Source organism: Rhododendron vialii, chromosome 4a (assembly GCF_030253575.1).
Source record: "Rhododendron vialii isolate Sample 1 chromosome 4a, ASM3025357v1".
Classification (NCBI taxonomy): domain Eukaryota; kingdom Viridiplantae; phylum Streptophyta; class Magnoliopsida; order Ericales; family Ericaceae; genus Rhododendron; species Rhododendron vialii.
In genome coordinates this window covers 42562583-42582618 of record NC_080560.1, presented here as the reverse complement: position 1 = coordinate 42582618, position 20036 = coordinate 42562583, and the positions used below count along the sequence as shown (strand labels likewise).

The 20036-nt window shown below is 38.9% G+C and overlaps 1 protein-coding gene across 1 annotated transcript; it reads left to right on the top strand.

The window, feature by feature from the left end:
- Nucleotides 1-1330: 1330 nt before the first annotated feature.
- LOC131324591 (T-complex protein 1 subunit beta) lies at nucleotides 1331-10912 on the top strand. The gene is made up of 12 exons (XM_058356601.1): nucleotides 1331-1591; nucleotides 1763-1829; nucleotides 2350-2406; nucleotides 3211-3276; nucleotides 3393-3504; nucleotides 3889-4017; nucleotides 6312-6383; nucleotides 6707-6822; nucleotides 7976-8052; nucleotides 8688-9173; nucleotides 9710-10025; nucleotides 10443-10912. Exons 2-12 carry the CDS (start codon nucleotides 1824-1826, stop codon nucleotides 10587-10589), a joined length of 1584 nt encoding a protein of 527 aa, XP_058212584.1. The 5' UTR covers nucleotides 1331-1591; nucleotides 1763-1823; the 3' UTR covers nucleotides 10590-10912.
- The last annotated feature ends 9124 nt before the right edge of the window (nucleotides 10913-20036 follow it).

The following is a 20036-nucleotide window of genomic DNA, read 5'->3' as shown; positions in this document are numbered from 1 at the left end:
TATTGCTAAAGGTCTTCTATAAAACCTGCATTTCATGGTTGTATTGGCTGGCTGAGTTTTTGACATTTTGAAAGGACTGATGGATCACAACAGTTGCAAACTTCTTCGTGCTCATTGGATTATTCTTTTAGTGTTGGATTTACGTGACTTGTTGCTCATGATACAAATGGATGTTTTCAATAAATCCCACACCACAGGTATAGTGAGTGTGGGGTGCAGTAGGTTGCGCCGGCAATCGGTAATGGTGGGCTGCGAATAAAATTTAGATATTGGTACGGGATTTTGATTCCTAGAGTATTTTGTGGCGGTGCTACAAGAGCACTTAATAATTACTAGTGGAAACATGTTCCGAAGGCGATGGTTGATGTGGTGGAACAGGCCAAGAGGGAGGAGAGAATAAGTAGTATTTATTTTGAAAACAAATGAACCATCTTTTTCTTTTCTTTTCTTTTTTTTGGTAAAAGAAACCACCTTTTTCTGATCTCATGGATGTTAAACAAAATTGATAGCTACCTTATAAAAAAAAAAAACTAGCAAACATATTTGTAATTTGTAAAACTTTTTTTTTAGAACGGCTTATAGATTTTGTAAACTTATTACTACCTCCGAGCCAAAATATTATTTTTACATGCAAAATACAGTAAGCATTAAAAAAGTGGTTTTGTCAAAAAATTAAAAATTTATTACAAGTTAATAGATATTAATGAGTTCTTTCAAATTGTGACATATTATTTAGAATTTTCAACAAAAAAACCATTTTTTTTAAATTTTCATTTGGGGCGGAGGGAGAAAAAAACCCATAGATTTACCTAACAATCAGAAACAGAAAAATAAATTGAAAATGCCCCTGGAAAATTGAAATGTAGTACTACAGTATTTTTTTTTTTTTAACATCAATGTTCTAGTTGAACACTGCTACCAAAATAGACGAGGAGCACCAACGGCGCATACTGACGGCCACGCAGGACCCACTCCGGACCATGTACAAATGATTCGAGCCGTTAAATAATTCTTTTAAAAAAATCGAGTGGCTTTGTAAAATCAGCTCAATTCGAAATGTGTAGGTGCTCAATCCAATCTTCTATTTTTTCACGGATCCGAAATGTGAATGAAAAATAGAAGATTGAATCAAGCACCTACACATATCAGAGCTTATTTCTCTTCTCTCGGGCACAATCGATTTCTTTTTAAAATGAATGACTCTAATCATCCGTGCAGGTCCAGAGTGGTGGGCCTCCGGGGCCGTCGGCTTCCACCGTCGGTCTCCCCGGGCGGTGGCCTTGGCTCTTTCGGTTCTAGTTGGTTCAGCATGTTTCGCCCTAATTGCTGTTTGAATTGTGGGACCTATCCCCTATGGTCGACAGCGATTAGTGGACCCTAATGGCATAATCCAACGGTTGCGTATATGTAAAGTCCACACAGATCACCGTAACCTCTAGAAACACCTGATTATTACACTGCCTCAAGCAGTGAGTAAAGCAAATCGCCTCCTCTCGGCGGGAAGAGAACACCATCGGTTGTCTCCTTCTCTCTCCCCAACCTAGGGTTTTCTACGTAATCAGCAACACAGCCCAAATCGCAAATCCAACAGGTACACTTCTCTCTCTCTCTCTCTCTCTCTCTCTCTCTCTCTCTCTCTCCTATGTGTTGGTGACTTCATTTGCGCTAATCATCATACTCGGTGACTGTACGTCATCTTGTTAGATCTTGGCCGTTCGTTCTGCATTTGACGAAGAATTGTTTTTCGATCTCTCTGTTTCAGGTATTAATTAAAGCCTGCCTTAGCACTCGGCGTCCGGCTCCGTCTCGTTTACGTGTTTCTGATGGCGGTATGTTATACACTGATGATGACTTGAAGTTATAATTAGGGCTGTTATGCGAACACTCGAGTTTGAGCTTGTGTTTGTTTGTTAAAAGGTCGTTAGAGATCAGTTTGCTACGTAAACAAACTAAGATTGAACATTTTTTGAAGCTCGTTAGGCTTTCCAACCGAGTTCGAACAAGCTACCACTCGGCTTGTTCAGCTTTCGATTTATAAAAACTTCAAGCTGCTCGATATGGCTCGTCTCATGAAAAGCTAAAGCATGAACATGTTTTGACACACGACGTTACGTTTTTAAACCAGCTTATGATGTATAAAAAATTTCAAGCTACTTGAGTTTTGCTTCAACTAATGGTCGGTTCGAGATTGGCTTGTCTCATAAACAAGCTAAAGCTTGAACATGTTGCTTGGACAATTAACTGCTCCACTCGGTCGGCTCGTTTATCACTCCTATAAAGTTATTAGAATTTGTTTCTCCTTGTTTTGGTTGATATTTTAATTTTTCTGTCATGGTTATTTTTCTCTAGGTGGAGAGGCTTTTTAAAGATGAAGCTACAGAAGAAAAGGGTGAACGTGCCAGAATGGTGAGTTTAGACCGTCAGGCGTAAATAATGCTGGATATTAATGTTATGGCAGTCCATCTCCGCTGTGTACTGTGTTTTCGATGCTGTGATAAAGTATTACCGTTAGGGTACAGGACATGCTATTTGTATTTGATCCTATAGAGTATTTATGTGTAATAGTTGTTGATCCCAAGCATATTATTCGTTTATTTAGTTTGTGTGTTAGTATTTATCCCTTAGATAATATTGTTCGGTTAGCTTGTCTTGATTTGTATTTATACTGTAGAAGAACCCTTTAAAGGACTCTACAGGTAATCTTAGAAATGTAGCTGATGCATTGAATTTGATTTCTTTTGGTATCAGTGTGGATCTGTGTTTTCAACCCCTAGATTCAGAATTATAGGGTTCCTTGGGTGTGGAGTCCAAGGGTTTTATCTTTGCTTATCTATCTCCCTTTATCATCCTGCATCAATTGCATGCATGTACTAGCATACATCTAATCCTACGGTTTTATCTTTGCTTATCTATCTCCCTTTATCATCCTGCATCAATTGCATGTATGTACTAGCATACGTCTAATCTAGTCCAGTTTACAGTATATTATAGTCACTGGGCTATCTGGTGGTGCCTGTATTTTGACAGTTGCAAGTTTGAGCTAGTTCTGTACCAGTATTACAGATGTTGGATTATTGTTTTCCCGTTCTTTCTTGTTAGCCTTAGGAAGGACTTTTCCTTGTCTGAGAGCTGTATTCCTTATAGAACGTCAAATCATAATCTAGTTTGCTCTTTATGCCATTGACTAAGCATTATGATTCTTCTGTTTAGGCATCCTTTATTGGTGCAATGGCAATTGCTGATTTGGTCAAGACAACCTTAGGGCCCAAGGGAATGGTAACCTTATTGTTTTCTCACTTTGCTGGAAAATCAGAAGTTCCTGCTCTTTATGATTTTGGTCTCTTTCTTTTCGTCAACTTAACCAGCTTTTCATGCATGTAATTCCTCTGCAGGATAAAATTTTACAGTCAACAGGCAGGGGACACAGTGTTACTGTGACAAATGATGGTGCTACAATATTAAAGTCACTTCATATTGATAATCCAGCTGCTAAAGTCCTTGTTGGTATCCTCTCTTCTTGTGTTTTGGTCTTAGTTTGGTGTTTTTACTTCTGTTTTGCGTGCCTGCTACCACATGTATTGAATGACAAAGTTACCCCTCTGTAAGATCTTAAGATTTTTAGATGAGCTGGTGGTAAAAAATCAACACTATGAAGTGAGTTGCTGGTTAAAATTCAACATCATGAAATGAGTTGGTGGTTAGCAATTTATGACTACGAAACTTGTATGTCCTTGTAAGTTATATTTCTAGAGCTAATCTTCCACCTATATGGGTACTTTTGGAATGATATCTAACTCTTCTATCAATTGTAAAAATGTTGATGCCTCTAGTTGAGCTCTGAAAAACAGTTCTCATTCGACATAATGTCATATCCTTAAATCATTGCAGATATTTCCAAAGTTCAAGATGATGAAGTTGGAGATGGGACTACCTCTGTAGTTGTTTTGGCTGGCGAGCTTTTGAGGGAGGCGGAAAAGTTGGTAGCAACAAAAATTCATCCAATGACCATAATTGCAGGTCTGTTATAAGCTTCACTTAGCATTTTTCCCCATGATTTCTTCTTAGTAGGGGAGGAGAAGTCCATCCGCTTCAGCTGTGACCTTCTAATGTTTGTGATGACGACGTTTTGAAAGTTCTTCCAGTGATTTTTTTCTTCAGTTTCACTGATGTCCAGATGTGCTTTTGTCCATTCTTATTGGACTTTTTGATCTATTATATTCCATATGCTAATGTTTGGTGACTAAATCGTCTTATAATGTACCCCTTGTATCCCTTTTCCATTTCGATATGATGTAGCAGTATTTCTCTAGATGCCTTGTCGTTCCATGTAAAATATGCAAGGAATTTGTTCATGTGGCTTGTTATGCAGTGTTAGATGATATCATGCTAATAAGATGACGGTGAGGATTAGAGAAGATGAACTAATAGTTTTCAAATTAGAAATGGACATGGCGCAGGCCATGTCACCAACTCCATAGGACCCTACACCGTGGCCCAGGCCATACCACCACCTTATAAGGACCCACATATGAATCTAGTTATGGCGCTGTCTGTGGAAGAGGTACCGCGACCATAAGCATCAACTTGGACGCACTGCAGCGGTTTGCCTCCTACCTCCCCAATAGGAGGCCCAAGACGTTCAGAAAAACCTAACTCCTATGAGTCAGGATTTGGGCTTAGTGCCAGCACCACGGTACATTGGGTATTTGTGGCTTGTAGAGATGTACCAAAAAAAAAATGTGGCTTGGAGGGTAGGGAGGAAGGTTTCGTTAGGTTGTCAACCTGTGGTGCAACATTGACTGCGACCTGCAGCTGGGAGAGAGGCTACTTACTCTTAGGATGCATCAAAGTAAGACTCTATGATCACAAGATGGTTAGGCAAGGCCCATGTGACCTTCTATAGAGCTTCAGACTCCTTGACTCTGGTCAAGAATTGCATACCCATTCATCAATTTGTAAGGCCTTGCCCCCTCCTCTGTGTGTGTGTGCATCTCTCTCTCTCTCTCTCTCTCTCTCTCATCTTCAGGCCTGTGGTGTTATATGTAGATTTCCACTCACTAGGCAACCAAAACCTTGATTCCGATCCACGTTCTACGTACCTTTCTTTTGATTTCCACATACTCCCTCTGTCCTAATTTAATTGCCCTTTTTGGGAGTTCGTGCCACTTTTCAATTGATTATATCTTGTAATTTATAATGTTTTAGGTGATTTAAAAAACATTGTATTATAGAACAAATCGAGATCTGTCAAACAAGATTCATATTGGATATAAAATTCATTACCAATTAAAAGATATAACTAGTTTTTTTTATCCAGTTAGAATAGAACTGAAACAAGTAAATTAGGACGGAGGGAGTATTTGTTTTGAAGCTCAAAGACATTTACACCTGTGCCAACTTGCCTTTAGAACCAGTTTGGTTTTTGCATAATCATTTTAGGAGAATTTGTGAACTGCTGCTATAAAGGAATTTTTTCCTTAGAAAGTAGCTATTCTTATTTCGAAGTTGATCTATATTGCCAAGTTTTCTTTGTGGTTTGTGCGAGTATTTTTTTCTAACTGCTTATGGCTCAACATGCACTGTAGGCGAAACTGGCCTATTCTTTTTGGGGCAAGTTACTTCCTTTAGTTGAAGTTTGGAAGATTTTATTGCTACACTTGGTATCTGACTTAGTTTTTTCTCCAATTTTCTAATCACGTCAACTCCCTCAATAGCCAAAGCACAAAAATCATCAACTGAACAATGAAGACTGAGAAAGAGTGAGGAGTGATTCAAAGAAGTTATGTGAGTGGTCGGGTTGGCCCATAAGTTTGTAGGTGGTGGTAGGAGTTGGAATGGGGTCGATTGTCAAGGACATTTTGTGTGAAGAAGGTGAGATTTTGGGTGTCACTAACGGTGGCATTTGGTGTTTCAATATCTTGAATATCGTGGGTGGAAGTTGAAGATGGGTAGTTTGCAAGTCAGTCTGTTGTACCTCATCGTAACATATCCATGTTGCAAAACATGATTGATAGTTAAAGTAACTACTTTCTACAAGAATAAAATATGAACATACCTATAGATAATTACTCATTGGTCATTCCAGATAAGGTTGTAATTTCAATTAATCTGTGTGACTCATTGATAAACAGTTAACGTGGGTATTCCTATATATGAGTTTACATAAGTACGAGTGTTGTTGTAGTTTCAAACAGCGGAGGGGTGTCCCTAATTGTTTAGTGTCACTGTAATTTGTCCTTTTTTGATTTGTAGTCACCATTGTGGGTTTTTTTTAATGTTTTTCCGTACGTTGCTTTTTTTTTTTTCCTTAGGTTTCCGGATGGCTGCTGAGTGTGCTCGTGAGGCTTTACTGCAGAGGGTGATGGATAATAAGGAGGATGCAGGTACCTTTTAGTATATCTGAGTATTAGATGGTAATTGGTGGCTTGTCTCCTCTAGATTTACTATAGATTCATATAATGAACCTCGTGTCATTTTTGACAAGTTTCGGGATGGATGAGTTTTGTCTGTTGGAGGGTAATTTAAGGCTTAACATTGAGACCTTGTTTCCTTCTTGCAATTTCCCCTTAGGTTTCTTTTTTCGGGTTTGGTAGGTAGTTATCCTTCATCCTTGCATTTGCATCTCTATGATTCTCATTGTATGAAGATCCTACTTTCATTGGCATTTATTATGGAGAATGAGATATAACACTCTACATTAATGCAGAGAAATTCAAGGCTGACTTAATGAAGATTGCAATGACTACTTTGAGCTCTAAAATCCTCTCTCAGGATAAGGAACATTTTGCAAAACTGGCTGTTGATGCTGTGATGAGGCTAAAGGTGAGGAGGTGACACATATTTAGTTGTCTTTAGTTTGGAAATTTTACAAGTGTTAAAGCATCCACCTTAAAACCAATTGGCAATGAGAGGAGAGGCCGCTTAGGCTCATATACTAGTTTTCGAGGTGATAATTAACCGATGTGGGACAATTTCCAACACTCCCCCGCACGTGCGACCCCCGACTCGCACATGGAGAGGTCAATGAAGGATCCGGAACACACGGATCACAACGAAATAAAGTGCAACTATGGCACAAACAAAGGGAAAAATCTTCCGAAAATCTAGCTCTGATACTTTATGTTAAAGCATCCACCTCAAAACCAATTGGCAATGAGAGGAGAGGCCGCCTAGGCTCATATACTAGTTTTCGAGTTGATAATTAAACAATGTGGGACAATTTCCAACAATAAGAATGCAGGTTCCATTGCAGGATTAATTTGGAGAGGTGTCGTTGTTTGAACCGTCTGATTACAAAGTGCAAAATGCACCCGTCCATACAAGTCAAGATCAAGTTCTTCTATTGGTACTGCCTAGATGATTTGGTTTGGTTGACAATTATGACTTAACAGGTCCTTCATCCATAGCCATGGGCTATATTTTAACCTTTCATTTCAGGACCATCTATGGAAAGGCAGTTTTGTTAGATGGATCCTCTTCTTAAATTTTTTGTGAATAAGAATGAATCATGAGTATTAGTTCCAGTTTTTGCCCTCGAGAAGGTTGGCCCAAGGATGGATCCAACTATGAACCATGGTCCTTGCTTCCCAACGTTCACCACAAGAATTCTGGCTCTGCTGCTGAGCTGGCTTTTGGAATATTTTGTCTTTCTTACTTTTCAATACAGGCCCATATGATTATCCTTTTGATGGTTCCATCTAGTATCTGCAGCGATGAACTTTCTTTGAGAATCCAATTGTGTGCTCCTCTTGAAGTTTTCCTCCGTACTGTATTTTATGTACAATTCAATTGTTTCGAGTATAGGTGGTGTTCGTTTCTGTATCGTTTGTTTGTTTTTTTTTTGTTTTTTTTTTTTTTTCCGTTGATTCTGAAGGATTAGCGTTGATGCATAATACCCTTCGTGCATTTGGCCAGTTCTTCTAGTTAGTATATATTCGTTAATTGTCGGCATTAATCATTTTTGTTAAAATGGCAGGGCAGCACAAACTTGGAGGCCATTCAAATTATTAAGAAGCCTGGTGGATCTTTGATTGATTCCTTTTTGGATGAAGGGTGGGACATCTGAACTTGTAATTCCCTAGATGTGATACAATAGGAGTGCTTGCATACCTATAGAGCATTCATTCCGCTTTCTCTGTCCTCTCGGCTCAGATGTTTCTTTTTATGCTTAATTTGGCATTCTAAAAGTTCTTGGACAACTAGAAGTTTGGTCCTTAGATGTGATACAATAGGAGTGTTTGCATACCTAATATTGAGGCATTCATTGTGCTTTCTCTTGCCTTCAGCTCAGATGTTTCCTTTATGCTTATTTTGGCATTATAAAAGTTCTTGGACTACTAGAAGATTTGTTTGTTTTTTGCTGATATTGTTTTGGCATGTCTGCAATGGTGTAGAAGCTTTATGCCAATGATCCTTTCGGATCATTTGGAATTAGGATAACATCAACACTTTGAATCTTCGATCTTATTGTTTTCTTAGTCTGAGATTTTGAGCCCATCAAAACCTCCCTGACCTCATTCTAGCTAACTGTGGCTTTGCGAAGTTGGTTATCTTCCCAAATGGGAATAGTTCCAAGTTGTAGTCGTGTTTTGCTTTCATGTTTCTTTTTTCTTCGCTCCTGACCACGAAAATAAGTTTTGGTTATCCTGAACTGTTTGCTGTTGTACCTGGCGTTGTATGTGTGGCAGGTTCATTCTAGACAAGAAAATCGGTATTGGCCAACCTAAACGCATTGAAAATGCAAAGATCTTGGTGGCAAATACTGCAATGGACACGGATAAAGTGAAAATTTATGGTGCCCGAGTTCGTGTTGATTCCATGTCTAGGGTTGCTGAGATTGAAACGGCTGAGAAGGAGAAGATGAGGGAGAAGGTGCAAAAGATCTTAGCTCATGGGATTAACTGCTTTGTGAACCGACAGCTCATTTACAATTTCCCAGAGGAGCTATTTGCCGATGCAGGAATTCTTGCAATTGAGCATGCTGATTTTGATGGTATTGAGCGCTTGGCTCTAGTTACAGGGGGTGATATTGCCTCTACTTTTGACAATCCAGATTCAGTTAAGCTTGGACATTGCCAGCTCATTGAAGAAATTATGATTGGTGAGGACAGGTTGATCAAATTTTCTGGTGTCGAAATGGGCCAGGCATGCACAATTGTATTGAGAGGTGCAAGGTACATTATTTTGTAGTCTTTTGTTTTAATTCTCTTCATTTGTTTCTTTACATTGAGCGCTATCACCAACTAATTTATTATCATCCCTCGGCTAGTCTGATTTGTAAAATGCCAACTGTAAAGGAGGTCCTTAACACCTGGTGCCTCTGTCTGTTGTTTGGTCAAGTTAGACATGGAAGTAGTTTTGGATTGAGGGTTGAGTTTTGGGATTAAAATGTTTTCCAATCTACTTTACCTTTTCCAATCTTGAGGTGTAATCAAGCTGTTACTTTTCAATTTGGCATTTGACTGTGAAGCTGATATTGCAACGATTTTGATGTTTGTTTAAGAACTCTGATCACTAGAATTGCATCATCTTGCCATAAAGGGCAAAAAAGTATATGTGGCTTTCAACACTTGTTTAGTGGGGCTTCGTCTTGCTCCTAATTCCCAGCAGTTGTGTTTGGGTCATACATTTAACCTTCCAATATCGAGCCTTCCATTCTATTGTTTTACTTATTATGTGCTGATGTTTTTGTGGCTCTCTTTTTCGGCAGCAATCACGTGCTCGATGAAGCTGAAAGGTCTCTGCATGATGCCTTGTGTGTTCTGTCTCAGACTGTAAATGACAGTAGGGTTTTGCTTGGTGGCGGATGGCCTGAGATGGTTATGGCAAAGGCAGTGGATGAGTTGGCCCGTAAGACTCCTGGGAAAAAATCTCATGCTATTGAAGCTTTCTCCCGGGCACTCATTGCAATTCCAACAATCATTGCTGACAATGCTGGTTTGGACAGCGCTGACTTGGTTGCTCAGCTCCGAGCAGAGCACCACAAGGAAGGAAGCACTGCAGGAATAGATGTCATTAGTGGAGCTGTAAGTGATGCAATTCAAATACCTAGTTAGAGATTATTCGTTGGCCCTGTTTGTTTGGCTGTATTAATAGCAAAAGGGTAGATAATCACATAGGAATATAGGATAAGAAAACTAATTCAAGGGCTTGGTTTCCCTTATTAAATTGCCAGAGAGGGAATTAACACTATTACATCTCCTAAGGGCTAAGGTACTATATATCACATATTTTGTGGGATTTTCAGCGTCAAAGTTTTCAACCGAAAAGAGGAAACAAGAGCGGGAGGGACAAAGTAATGGGGCTGTAACACAAGCGTATCACCTTCTGCTTTTTGTAGTTAAGCACAAGGTGATACCAACTCTTTGTATCACCTTGTGCTTTTGCTTGTGATTTACTTGTGCTATTCCGTATTTGCTTCAACTCTTCGAGTCTTTCCACAGGTGGGAGATATGGCAGAGCGTGGGATCTGTGAAGCATTCAAAGTTAAACAGGCTGTGTTGCTCTCTGCCACTGAGGCTGCTGAGATGATTCTCAGAGTTGATGAAATCATAACCTGTGCCCCGCGTAAGAGAGAAGATAGAATGTGAGTTGAAAGACAGCTATTATGCCGATGTCAGGACTCAGGACGGACATCTAGTTTGTAACACATGCAATCATCATCTAGTTTTTGATGATTGGCCTGGTGAAGAAGTTTAGTTGTACGAAGTTTGGAATATGTACTGTTTTAATGTGTACTACCGGGTTACGGAGCAATTTTGGGTTGCAAAATTTAGTTGTATGGGGTTGCTTTTAGTCTTTGTTTGGAAGGATATACCAGTGTTGGGGATTTTGTTGAGATCTGGACTTTTGCAGGTAGATTCTTTGGGTCTTGCCTCATCTTGAATATCAAACGTATCCTATCTGCCATGCAGGAATCTGTTTTTTGTCATTTGCAGCGATACTAAAGCACCGGTAGTAATGCACAAGCCCTTCGCAACCACCATATCTATATGCTTGTGACTAACAACAAAGAAGATTATGAGAACTTGTTAGCTGAACTTGAATCTTTTTAACCTCTTGTTTGATATTCTGCCATTTTTGGAAGGAGGACTGCTTCCTCTTTATTCGAGAAAAGAAGGAAAACCTGGAGTTTACCTTATGTAGTGTGCCCATATCCGTAATTGACGACATAACCTTTCTTAGTCTAATAATTGAGCAGTGAGCTAATTAAGATTTGTCTGGATGGATGTTTCTTGTGAGTCCTACCTCGTCTCATGTACTCTTAAAAGCAACTTTCTTGATCTTTCTTTTGATGTGGTGAAGATGGTTTAGCTTCTCCATTGGGAGAGAAGTAGAGTTTTCTCGAATGAAAAGTTTGGATCATGGATTTGACAGGAAGAGTTTCACGTATGCCTTTATGACATGCCCAAATGGCACCCACTTGTCTATCTATTTCAGAATGGTAGCTTTTTTTTGCTAAATGTGGGATTGTGTAACCAAAAACAGTTGGGAAATGATTGGCACTGAAAAGATTGTGCAGGACGCATTTTCGTGATGCTTAGAACTAGTTTTTGAGGCGCAGTTTTATGGTACTAAACAAAACTAATCACAGTATCATGGAATCCCCAGTCGGTGGGAGTATGGGCGGGGATGACTCAGAACATGATTAATCGTTAGGGACTGCGTAATGACACGTTGTATTTAAGGCTTCTATGTCGTTTGAGGTTCGACTACAGAGAGTAGTCGGTGCTATCTCGACCAACCAAAAGTATTTTCAATGGTTCAAATTTGTCGAAAGAATATTTCCGTAATACTCTCTCCGTCCCCAAATAAGAGTCAAGTATTCCATTTTAGAATGTTTCTTAATAAATGTCCGTTTTGACCAGTTAATGGGTAGAAATTTGTACAATTGCCATTTGTACTTTTGAAAAGTTAATGGGTAAAGGTAGATGATAGTTTTGCAAAGTGGAGATAAAAGTTAATGTAAAATATGTAATGATATCTTTTTAATAAGTTGAAATTATGAAACTGAACACTTAACATGAGATGGAAGGAATATATTTTAAAATCTAGACTATTAGTTGCCGAGATAGATAATCGAGATTCAACAACATAGATTTATCGGTAGTCCAACTGCTGAAAAGCTAGATATTATTTACCATCCTTTTTACATAACGGCCCCCCCTCTCTCTCCAACATAAACTACACGTCTCCTCTCCCATAAGAGAAAATAAATTACTCCTCTAGTACTTGTGTTTCCGAATGAATGAATGCAGAAGCTTTGTTTTAATTCTTGACCCCAGCAATGATGCGCCAATGAATGCCTACTTTATACACATTATTAAATAGTAGCCTGCCCTGAACTTGCTTTGTTGTCCCCTTTGCCCAACCTGAGATTTAGCTTCTTGCTTTTCAATTTGTACTCCAAAAAATGCAATTGGAGATGGTGTTGTGCAGTGGTGTGTGCAGTACCGTGCTGCGTACCTCCGAGCCGTCGAATCTTATCTCGATAATGAACGGCTCTCGATCGTTGGTTGTCAAGATGAGATCCAACGGCTAAGAGGTGTGCACCTCACCAACCTGAAGTCCCAAAAAATGGTTGAAGTTAAGCATGTGCTTGTTCAGTCAGGATGTTTTGAAAACAGTTTCGTTGGCCCCGCTGGGGAACGATGTGATGAATCTCTAAATTTTTTATAACTCAAATATTCGGACTCAGTTTATGCACACTCCGACTAATCTTTGAAGTTCAATCTCACTGCCCACTTGCGTGCAGTCTAATTAAAGCCGGAACAATTGCTCCTTATGAACTAGTCTCAAAAGAGTAGAACTTGAGAGGTTTTGAATTTGAGACCTTAGAAAGTAGCAAACTCTGAGTCCTAGGCCGCCTTGATCATCACGCTAACCCCTTGGGTGAACTAAGCCCACTGCCGAGTCTCCATTCCAAAATTGTATTATTTTTACGTTCTTATTTTGCAGGTCGAACAAATATTATGGGACATTGGGAGTATTAAAAAAACATACTGCACAACATAAATCATAGCAGTCGTTCCTGTGATTTCGTTTGTCTCAATTTGATGTCTACAACTTCGATTTGGACCCTTATTCTACTAGTTTTGTCAATTTTGTTGAATTGAAATGGAGTTAGAATTTCTTAGTCAATTATAAAAGAGATTTCGTGTCCATCTTTTTGTCCTTTTTAGGGGCAAAGTAGTGTACTGCATGCATAATTTTTTTCCTGCCAACTACCACTGTCTGTCTGCCGAAGAGTTATTCAATGCCCTGCGAGCAAGGACACATGGAGAAGAGGCGACGAGATGGAACGCGAAAAAATTACCGCTAGTTGTCAACTGGGTCTTCCGGCGTCATGCGCCCAGGTGTTTTCGTGCTTTTGTCCGTTAGGTGTTTTGTCCAATCTTTGATTGAATCTTTGATGTACCTTTTGTCGAGTTTTAATAAATTTTTTGTTCATAAAAAATAAAAATAAAAATAAAAACCTGAACCAAGCGGAGACAAATGTTTAAATTAAATGGCCAAATTGAGCCACCAATTGGAGTCGTAGTGGTCAAATTGAAACAAATTTTGCAAGATGCAGGAACATCATTCTGTCCTCGACGTATATATACCTATAGCAGTGTTCTAAAATTCAATATTTTTCGCCAAGTACTCAGCGAGTATTTGCTCCAAGGTGTCTGGCCGAGAGGACTAATTCCCTACTCGATGGGCATTACTCGCCGAGTACTTGCCGACTAACGCCGAGTACTTGCTCCAAGGTGTCTGGCCGAGAGGACTAATCCCCTACTCGGTGGGCATTACTCGCTGAGTACTTGCCGACTAACGCCGAGTACTTGCTCCAAGGTGCCTGGCCGAGCGAGTACCGAGTAGCAAGTTTTAGAACACTGACCTATAGTATTTGTTTTCTTGGTAAACAAAGGTGCATTAAATGGAATGAAATATTAAAGAGCTTACAACACGCGGGCACCTAGCCCGGTTTTCGAATCCTTGTCCAAGAAAGACGAATTCAACTACGGAATTGAAGCATGGAAATGAAGTCCTTCAAGTACGACAATAGAGCCGTTAGCTAATACATATGCACACTTGTTCGCTTCCCGAAAAATATGCTGAATCTTCGTCCGATCAAATTAAGGATCTCATGGGGTACCTACAATCGTCAAGCAATATCGAACTGAGAGGGTGGTTTGATGTCTTGTCTTCCCTCTAGAGACTAATGCAGCTTGTTGCATCTGTTTCTATCTCGAGTTTTTTGATATCGCCCGACACCGCCACGGATAGGCCATCATGGGTAGCCCAGATTTTCGCCGCAAAGCTAGAACTTAACATGAATTCTACGCCGGAAAAACCTGCAACCCATCGCCTGTGATGATCTCTAACATGAATTTATGCTGCCAAGCAGTTGGAATTTTACAGTTCTCTGCAATATTTGCCTGCAGTAGAAACAGTTATTAAAGTGAAATAAGAGAGAAAAGTTTTTGATGTTGTGAATTATCATTTCAATAAAGTGGTCCTCACTCCTTGTCTTGTCTCGGTGACAAAACAATATTGTCACATGAGCCATCCTTTTCGCGTTTTTCTCTTTTTTGGTCACATGAGCCATCATTTTCCGTCCACAGTCACAATTGTTTTTTTTTTTTTTAACCGGACGTCCGGGTTAGCTTGCTCACAGATCGACTAATTTCGCGAAGCTGAAGTTAACGACCTGACAAACCAAAGTGGCCTCAAGGTTTCGGAATATTTGATCTCCGTGAGATTCAAACATGCGACCTGATCATGAAGAACACTTATTACTTTCTCATATTCACTTGACCAAATTCCGTTCATTAATTATAACAATTTTTGAACAAATTTTTTTTTTTTGTAATGAAGAGTGGTTCCCGGGTCTGTTTGCACGCACCACAAGACTAATTCTCTAGCCCCCAGCCCCCCACTAGCCTTTGCTTTACGAATTGGGTGGCTCCAAGAGCTTTTCGCAATGCAGGAAAGTCAAATCTGAGACCTCGGAATGGTAAGCCCCTCCGTCCTGACTGATCAACCAACTGCACTACCATTGAGCAAACTTTGTGATCTGTATATTGTATCTATCTCCCTCTAATGTCTCCTTCTATTTGTAACTTACATGTTTCAGAGGAGACCTCTCTCCACCACAAAAGTATGTCTAGTACTCGCATCCATCTCTCTTCGTTTTTTTTTTGGTAAAATGGAAATGCATTAAATTAAGTGTTTACAGTTTTAGGGTATATAACCCCTGATAAATCCGCACGAAATACATCCGCAATACAACTTGGAAAATAAAGATAAACATAGTAATCTCCAACCGAAACCGAAGCATTATTTGCCAATGTATCTACACACCGGTTAACTTCTCGATAGACATGTTTGATAGCCACCGCTTCAAACTCTTCCATAAGGGACCCACAAGACACCAAAAATAACTTCTTTCTTTCCTTGAAAACTTCTCTAATTCCACTAAGCCCTGGCCCCTCGCTGTTTTGTTCTCAGTACTCGACAAACCCCTTGAATTACTAAAGATAACCTTAGTTTGCATGTCAATTGTTGTACTTTTGTCTCACATATATCCAAGCATGCAATTCGTGTGATGTCATGTGATTAACTTATAACATGATTAGTAACAATATATCTACCTCAAAAAACTTAGCTGTTTTTTATGGTTTTCATTGAGCTACTTGTGTAATTGAATACCACTCACAAATCAATTTGGATCCATCCCCATGTGGGTTTCTTTTAGTCCCTCTCGAGTCGAGGGTATTTGAGAAATTTTCTCCAACGAGTCACTCGTGTACATGCATGCTGGGTAGTTACTCAGATTACAGTGGCGGCTCCATAAATTTATATTAGGAGATAGCTAGGGATAAAATAAAATAAAAAGCCTTTATTCTATTAGTGTACAAAATTGAACTGCACAAATAGTTGCGGCATAAGATCAGTGTGTTTGAACAATTTTAATATATATTGTAGCGTATATCTTGCCTTCTTTTTTTTTTTTTAGAAAAGAAAACCTATGATTAACTAACAAAACATAAAGCACCTATGATAAGTCACACAGTACAAGTGTGTGAGCAAGAGTATAAAAGCGTCTTTGAAATATATTTTAAAATACTAAAACTTGCAAGAGCCATAATTGAGAGCGAAAATGTGAACAAGGCTTTGAGAGTTGACCCATTCTACCAGGCCCGACCTTGAGATTTTCAAGGCCCAAGGCGAAGTGTCGAAAATGGGGCCTCTCATTTGTTAGTATAAAAATTTGTTATTCACTATTAGGAACAAACCAGCTCTGTAGCTTGGTGGTAAAGTGGTTGTACCACTTACATTGGTACCTTAGGTCGCGAGTGCGAGCCAAGAGTGCGAGCCAAGACAACTGTGTTTTGAAATCGTTTTTTGGTACGGGTAACAAAAAATGGTCTTCAAAATTGAAGTTGCCAAGGATCAAACTCGTGATCCCTTGGTCAAAACACGCACACCTCTACCACCGTATTACATCAACCTATTTGTAAAATAATTTGCATACATAATATTTAATACATTCAACTATTTTGGGGCCCTATTATTAGGCCCAAAACGGGAGGCCTTAGGCGGTCGCCTGGTGGGCTTATGCCCTGGGTTCTACCAAAGATTCTGTGACCTAGCCGATAATTTGTTTTATCTTTTGCTAGAGATCTTGTTAAGGGTCTAATCTACACTTTCATTGACAATAGGTGAAGTGTACGAAGTTGCCTCCTTGGTAAAACAAGTAATGAACGCTTCATTTGGTGAGGAGTTCAAACCTAACCCCGACTTCCCTTCCCCGATGAAGGTATACATTAGGATTTTCTAGATTTAAAAGAATTGTGAAGTAGACTATATATTGTATTTATCAAGCTTAGATGGCTTAAGTAAGTAACGTGATATAACGTCTACTCTCCCCTCACGTGCAACTCGGTACGTAGCATGTGAAAGCATGTATTTAAGAGGTGAGGGAATTGGTTTGGACGCAATTAAACTTGACCAAGTGAGGCGAGGTCACCCAATAGCTAAATCTGATAGCCTCTAAAGAATATTTATCAATATATATGGTGATCTAGGTAATCCATGGGGGATAAATTTAACAGTTAATTTCCTTCCTGAAACTTAACAAATCTAAGTGGAAATGGCAAAAGTGCTGGCCAAGGATTCTAACAGCTGGCTCAGCAAATACATTTATAGTAAGTTTTGTGCCAATTAAAGTGAAAGAGAAGTTTATATTAAATAGCTCGACCTTTTTTTCTGAAAAAAGAGCAGCATGTAGCACGTACTGTGCACGTGCATGGTATAGCTGCAACTTTTATAGCCATAATGGTTACTACTTAAAAAAAAAAAAAAAGGACTGCAGTCTTGAGAAGTCAACCTCAGATTTATCATTTATTGTTGCCACTTAAATTGAAAATCTAAAATCCTTGACACTCTTTAATATTGTATTATACAAAACAAGATGGTGAGATTATACAAAACAAGATGGTGAGAGAATAATTGGTAGAAAGATTTAAACTGCCATCACTGTAGTTGATCTTGAGAAGCCAGTTAATTATGAAACTAGCTGCTACTACTACTACTACGTTTTTTTAAGTAGTTGTAATGACAGTTACTTGACAATCAAAAACTTTGCCTTTTTTTTCTGTTCGGCATGCCTGCCAATAAAAGGTAGAATTGATCGCTCAGATTAGTTGATTTATAATGCTTAATACCACATTAAAAAGGAAAAATAAACTAGCTATTTTTCTTTGTAGAGAATCGGTAGCGGCCTCAATAATTACCTAATACTAGAGTATCTATATAAGAATAAGACTATAAAAGTGTCAACCTGTGAACTCAAAATTTAGTCGGAGCCTAATTACATACCAAAATATTTAAACCCAAATTACTAGTAGTAGTAGTTTACGAGGTTCATTACATTCCCAATATCGCCAATGTAGAACCTAGTGTGACAATCTCTTCATCTTATACTCTTCCATCCTTGCAACTTGCAAGGTTGATCAGGGCATGTACACCAGTCTAGATATACCTGCTCTTTTGGCAATTTTGGCTAGAAAAGACACAAAAATAAGCTTGCACCAGCCTAGGTAAACCCACATGTATTTTACATTTGTGGAAAAACCTCTAAAAATTTAACGAGGTACTATTCATCGGTACCCAATTTTTTATTCCTCTCTCTCTCTCTCTCTCTCTCTCTCTCTCTCTCTCTCTCTCCCTCCCTCCCTCCCTCCCTTCAACGAAGAACACCTCTGCAAGAACGATCTTGACAGTGAAGATTTGGGTCAGCGGCGACGGCGGAGGTCGGCGACAGCAGAGGTCTGCAATGAATAAAGGCTAGGGTCCGGCGACGACGAAGATCTCGATCTCGACTGCGACTCGATCTTGAAGGCGATCTCGACCTCACCGGGTGACCTCGATCTTGACGGCGATCTCAACCTCACCGGGCAACCTCGATCTTGACGGCAACCTCGACCTCGATCTCAACCGGCGACCATGGAGGTGTGCAATATACATGTTATATACAGTACATATGAACGTATTTATATATATACACACACATACATACACACACACACACACATATATATATATATATATGTAAATATATACTGCAATTTTATTTTTTTCTATAATTTAATGGATAGAGAGAAAATTATGAAGAGACTGTTGTGGTGTGGAAGAAAAAATGGATAAGTAAAGTAGAAATTGTAGCTTTTTTAGTAGGTATTTTACCTATGCTTGATGTACATGCTCTAACTAGTACTTTTTAGATATATGGATTTTCAAATTGCCTCTGGTTCTCCAAATATGGAGATCTTACTCACATTTTGGAGATAAATTTTTTAAAAAGTACTCACCTTGTTCGGTTCAACTCTCATCTCATCTCATTTTTCTCTCAACACATTTCTCAATACCTTTTTTTCTTTTTCCTTCTACTCATTACCATTTATTACATCAAAATAACTTTCAAAAAGTTGAACCAAACAAGGTGACTATGAGTCCCTCCTAGATTCTCTCATATAAAGTGTAAAAAATGAAAATAAATTACAAAATTTCCCTTCAATATGTTACATCCATTCTCCATTTTAGAGTTTTATAGATGGATTGGAGATGATCTAACAACAAACAACTAGTACTAGACTTTCTTCGCCTTCACAATCGTTAACTAATTTTTTCTATCAACCAGAAAATGCAGATATTATATATAAGAAAACAGTACAATAAAAGCGGACACTACTGGTCGTTAACCAATTTTCAAATTCACCAATGTAGGTATCTGACGTAGAATCGAGTGTTACCCCGACGAAGGTTCTGAATACCGTACTGACTAAAGTACATGATTTTCCTACTGATACGGTATGTATCGGCAACAGTGAGATATTGGGTACCGTTTTGGATTTACCACTATTAATACTATTATTTTCCCACATACAAAAATTCAGCATAACACACACATTTATTCTTAAAAAATGCATTTAAAGTAGTCTGATATTAACCGGTATAAATAGATCGATACAGACCTGTACCAGTTGGTACCTTAGTAATCTGGTACTGTCCAGTATTCGAGTCAGAACGAAATTAAAGGTTTAGGGTTACAAATTTGGTAAATACCAGCCGATATGGTACGGGATCCACAACCTTAACCCAACACATACAATTACAAGTACTAATATAGTATAAACATGAATTTTTTTTAGTTTTTGCACCCAAAAAATAAATCAAACCTACTTCAAAGTTCAAACAACCTCAGCCATTTTTGAATGGTAAGCCAACGGTGCAGATCTTATTATTCCAAAAAAAACCGCCCTTATTCTTAGCGGCAAAACCAAAATCACTTCCATCAATTTCCCAAAATCCAAAATGCAATTTTCAGATGGCGCCCTTTTCCATTTCACAGAATCTTTTTGGCGGGTGTTTTGGATGATCCAAAAAAAGTCTCCTCACCAAGGGTATTCTCGTCATTTCACGCCAAGATCCCCCTAGGGTTTTCTCGAATCGCTTATAAACCGCAGGGTTTTTTCCCGGATCGGCCA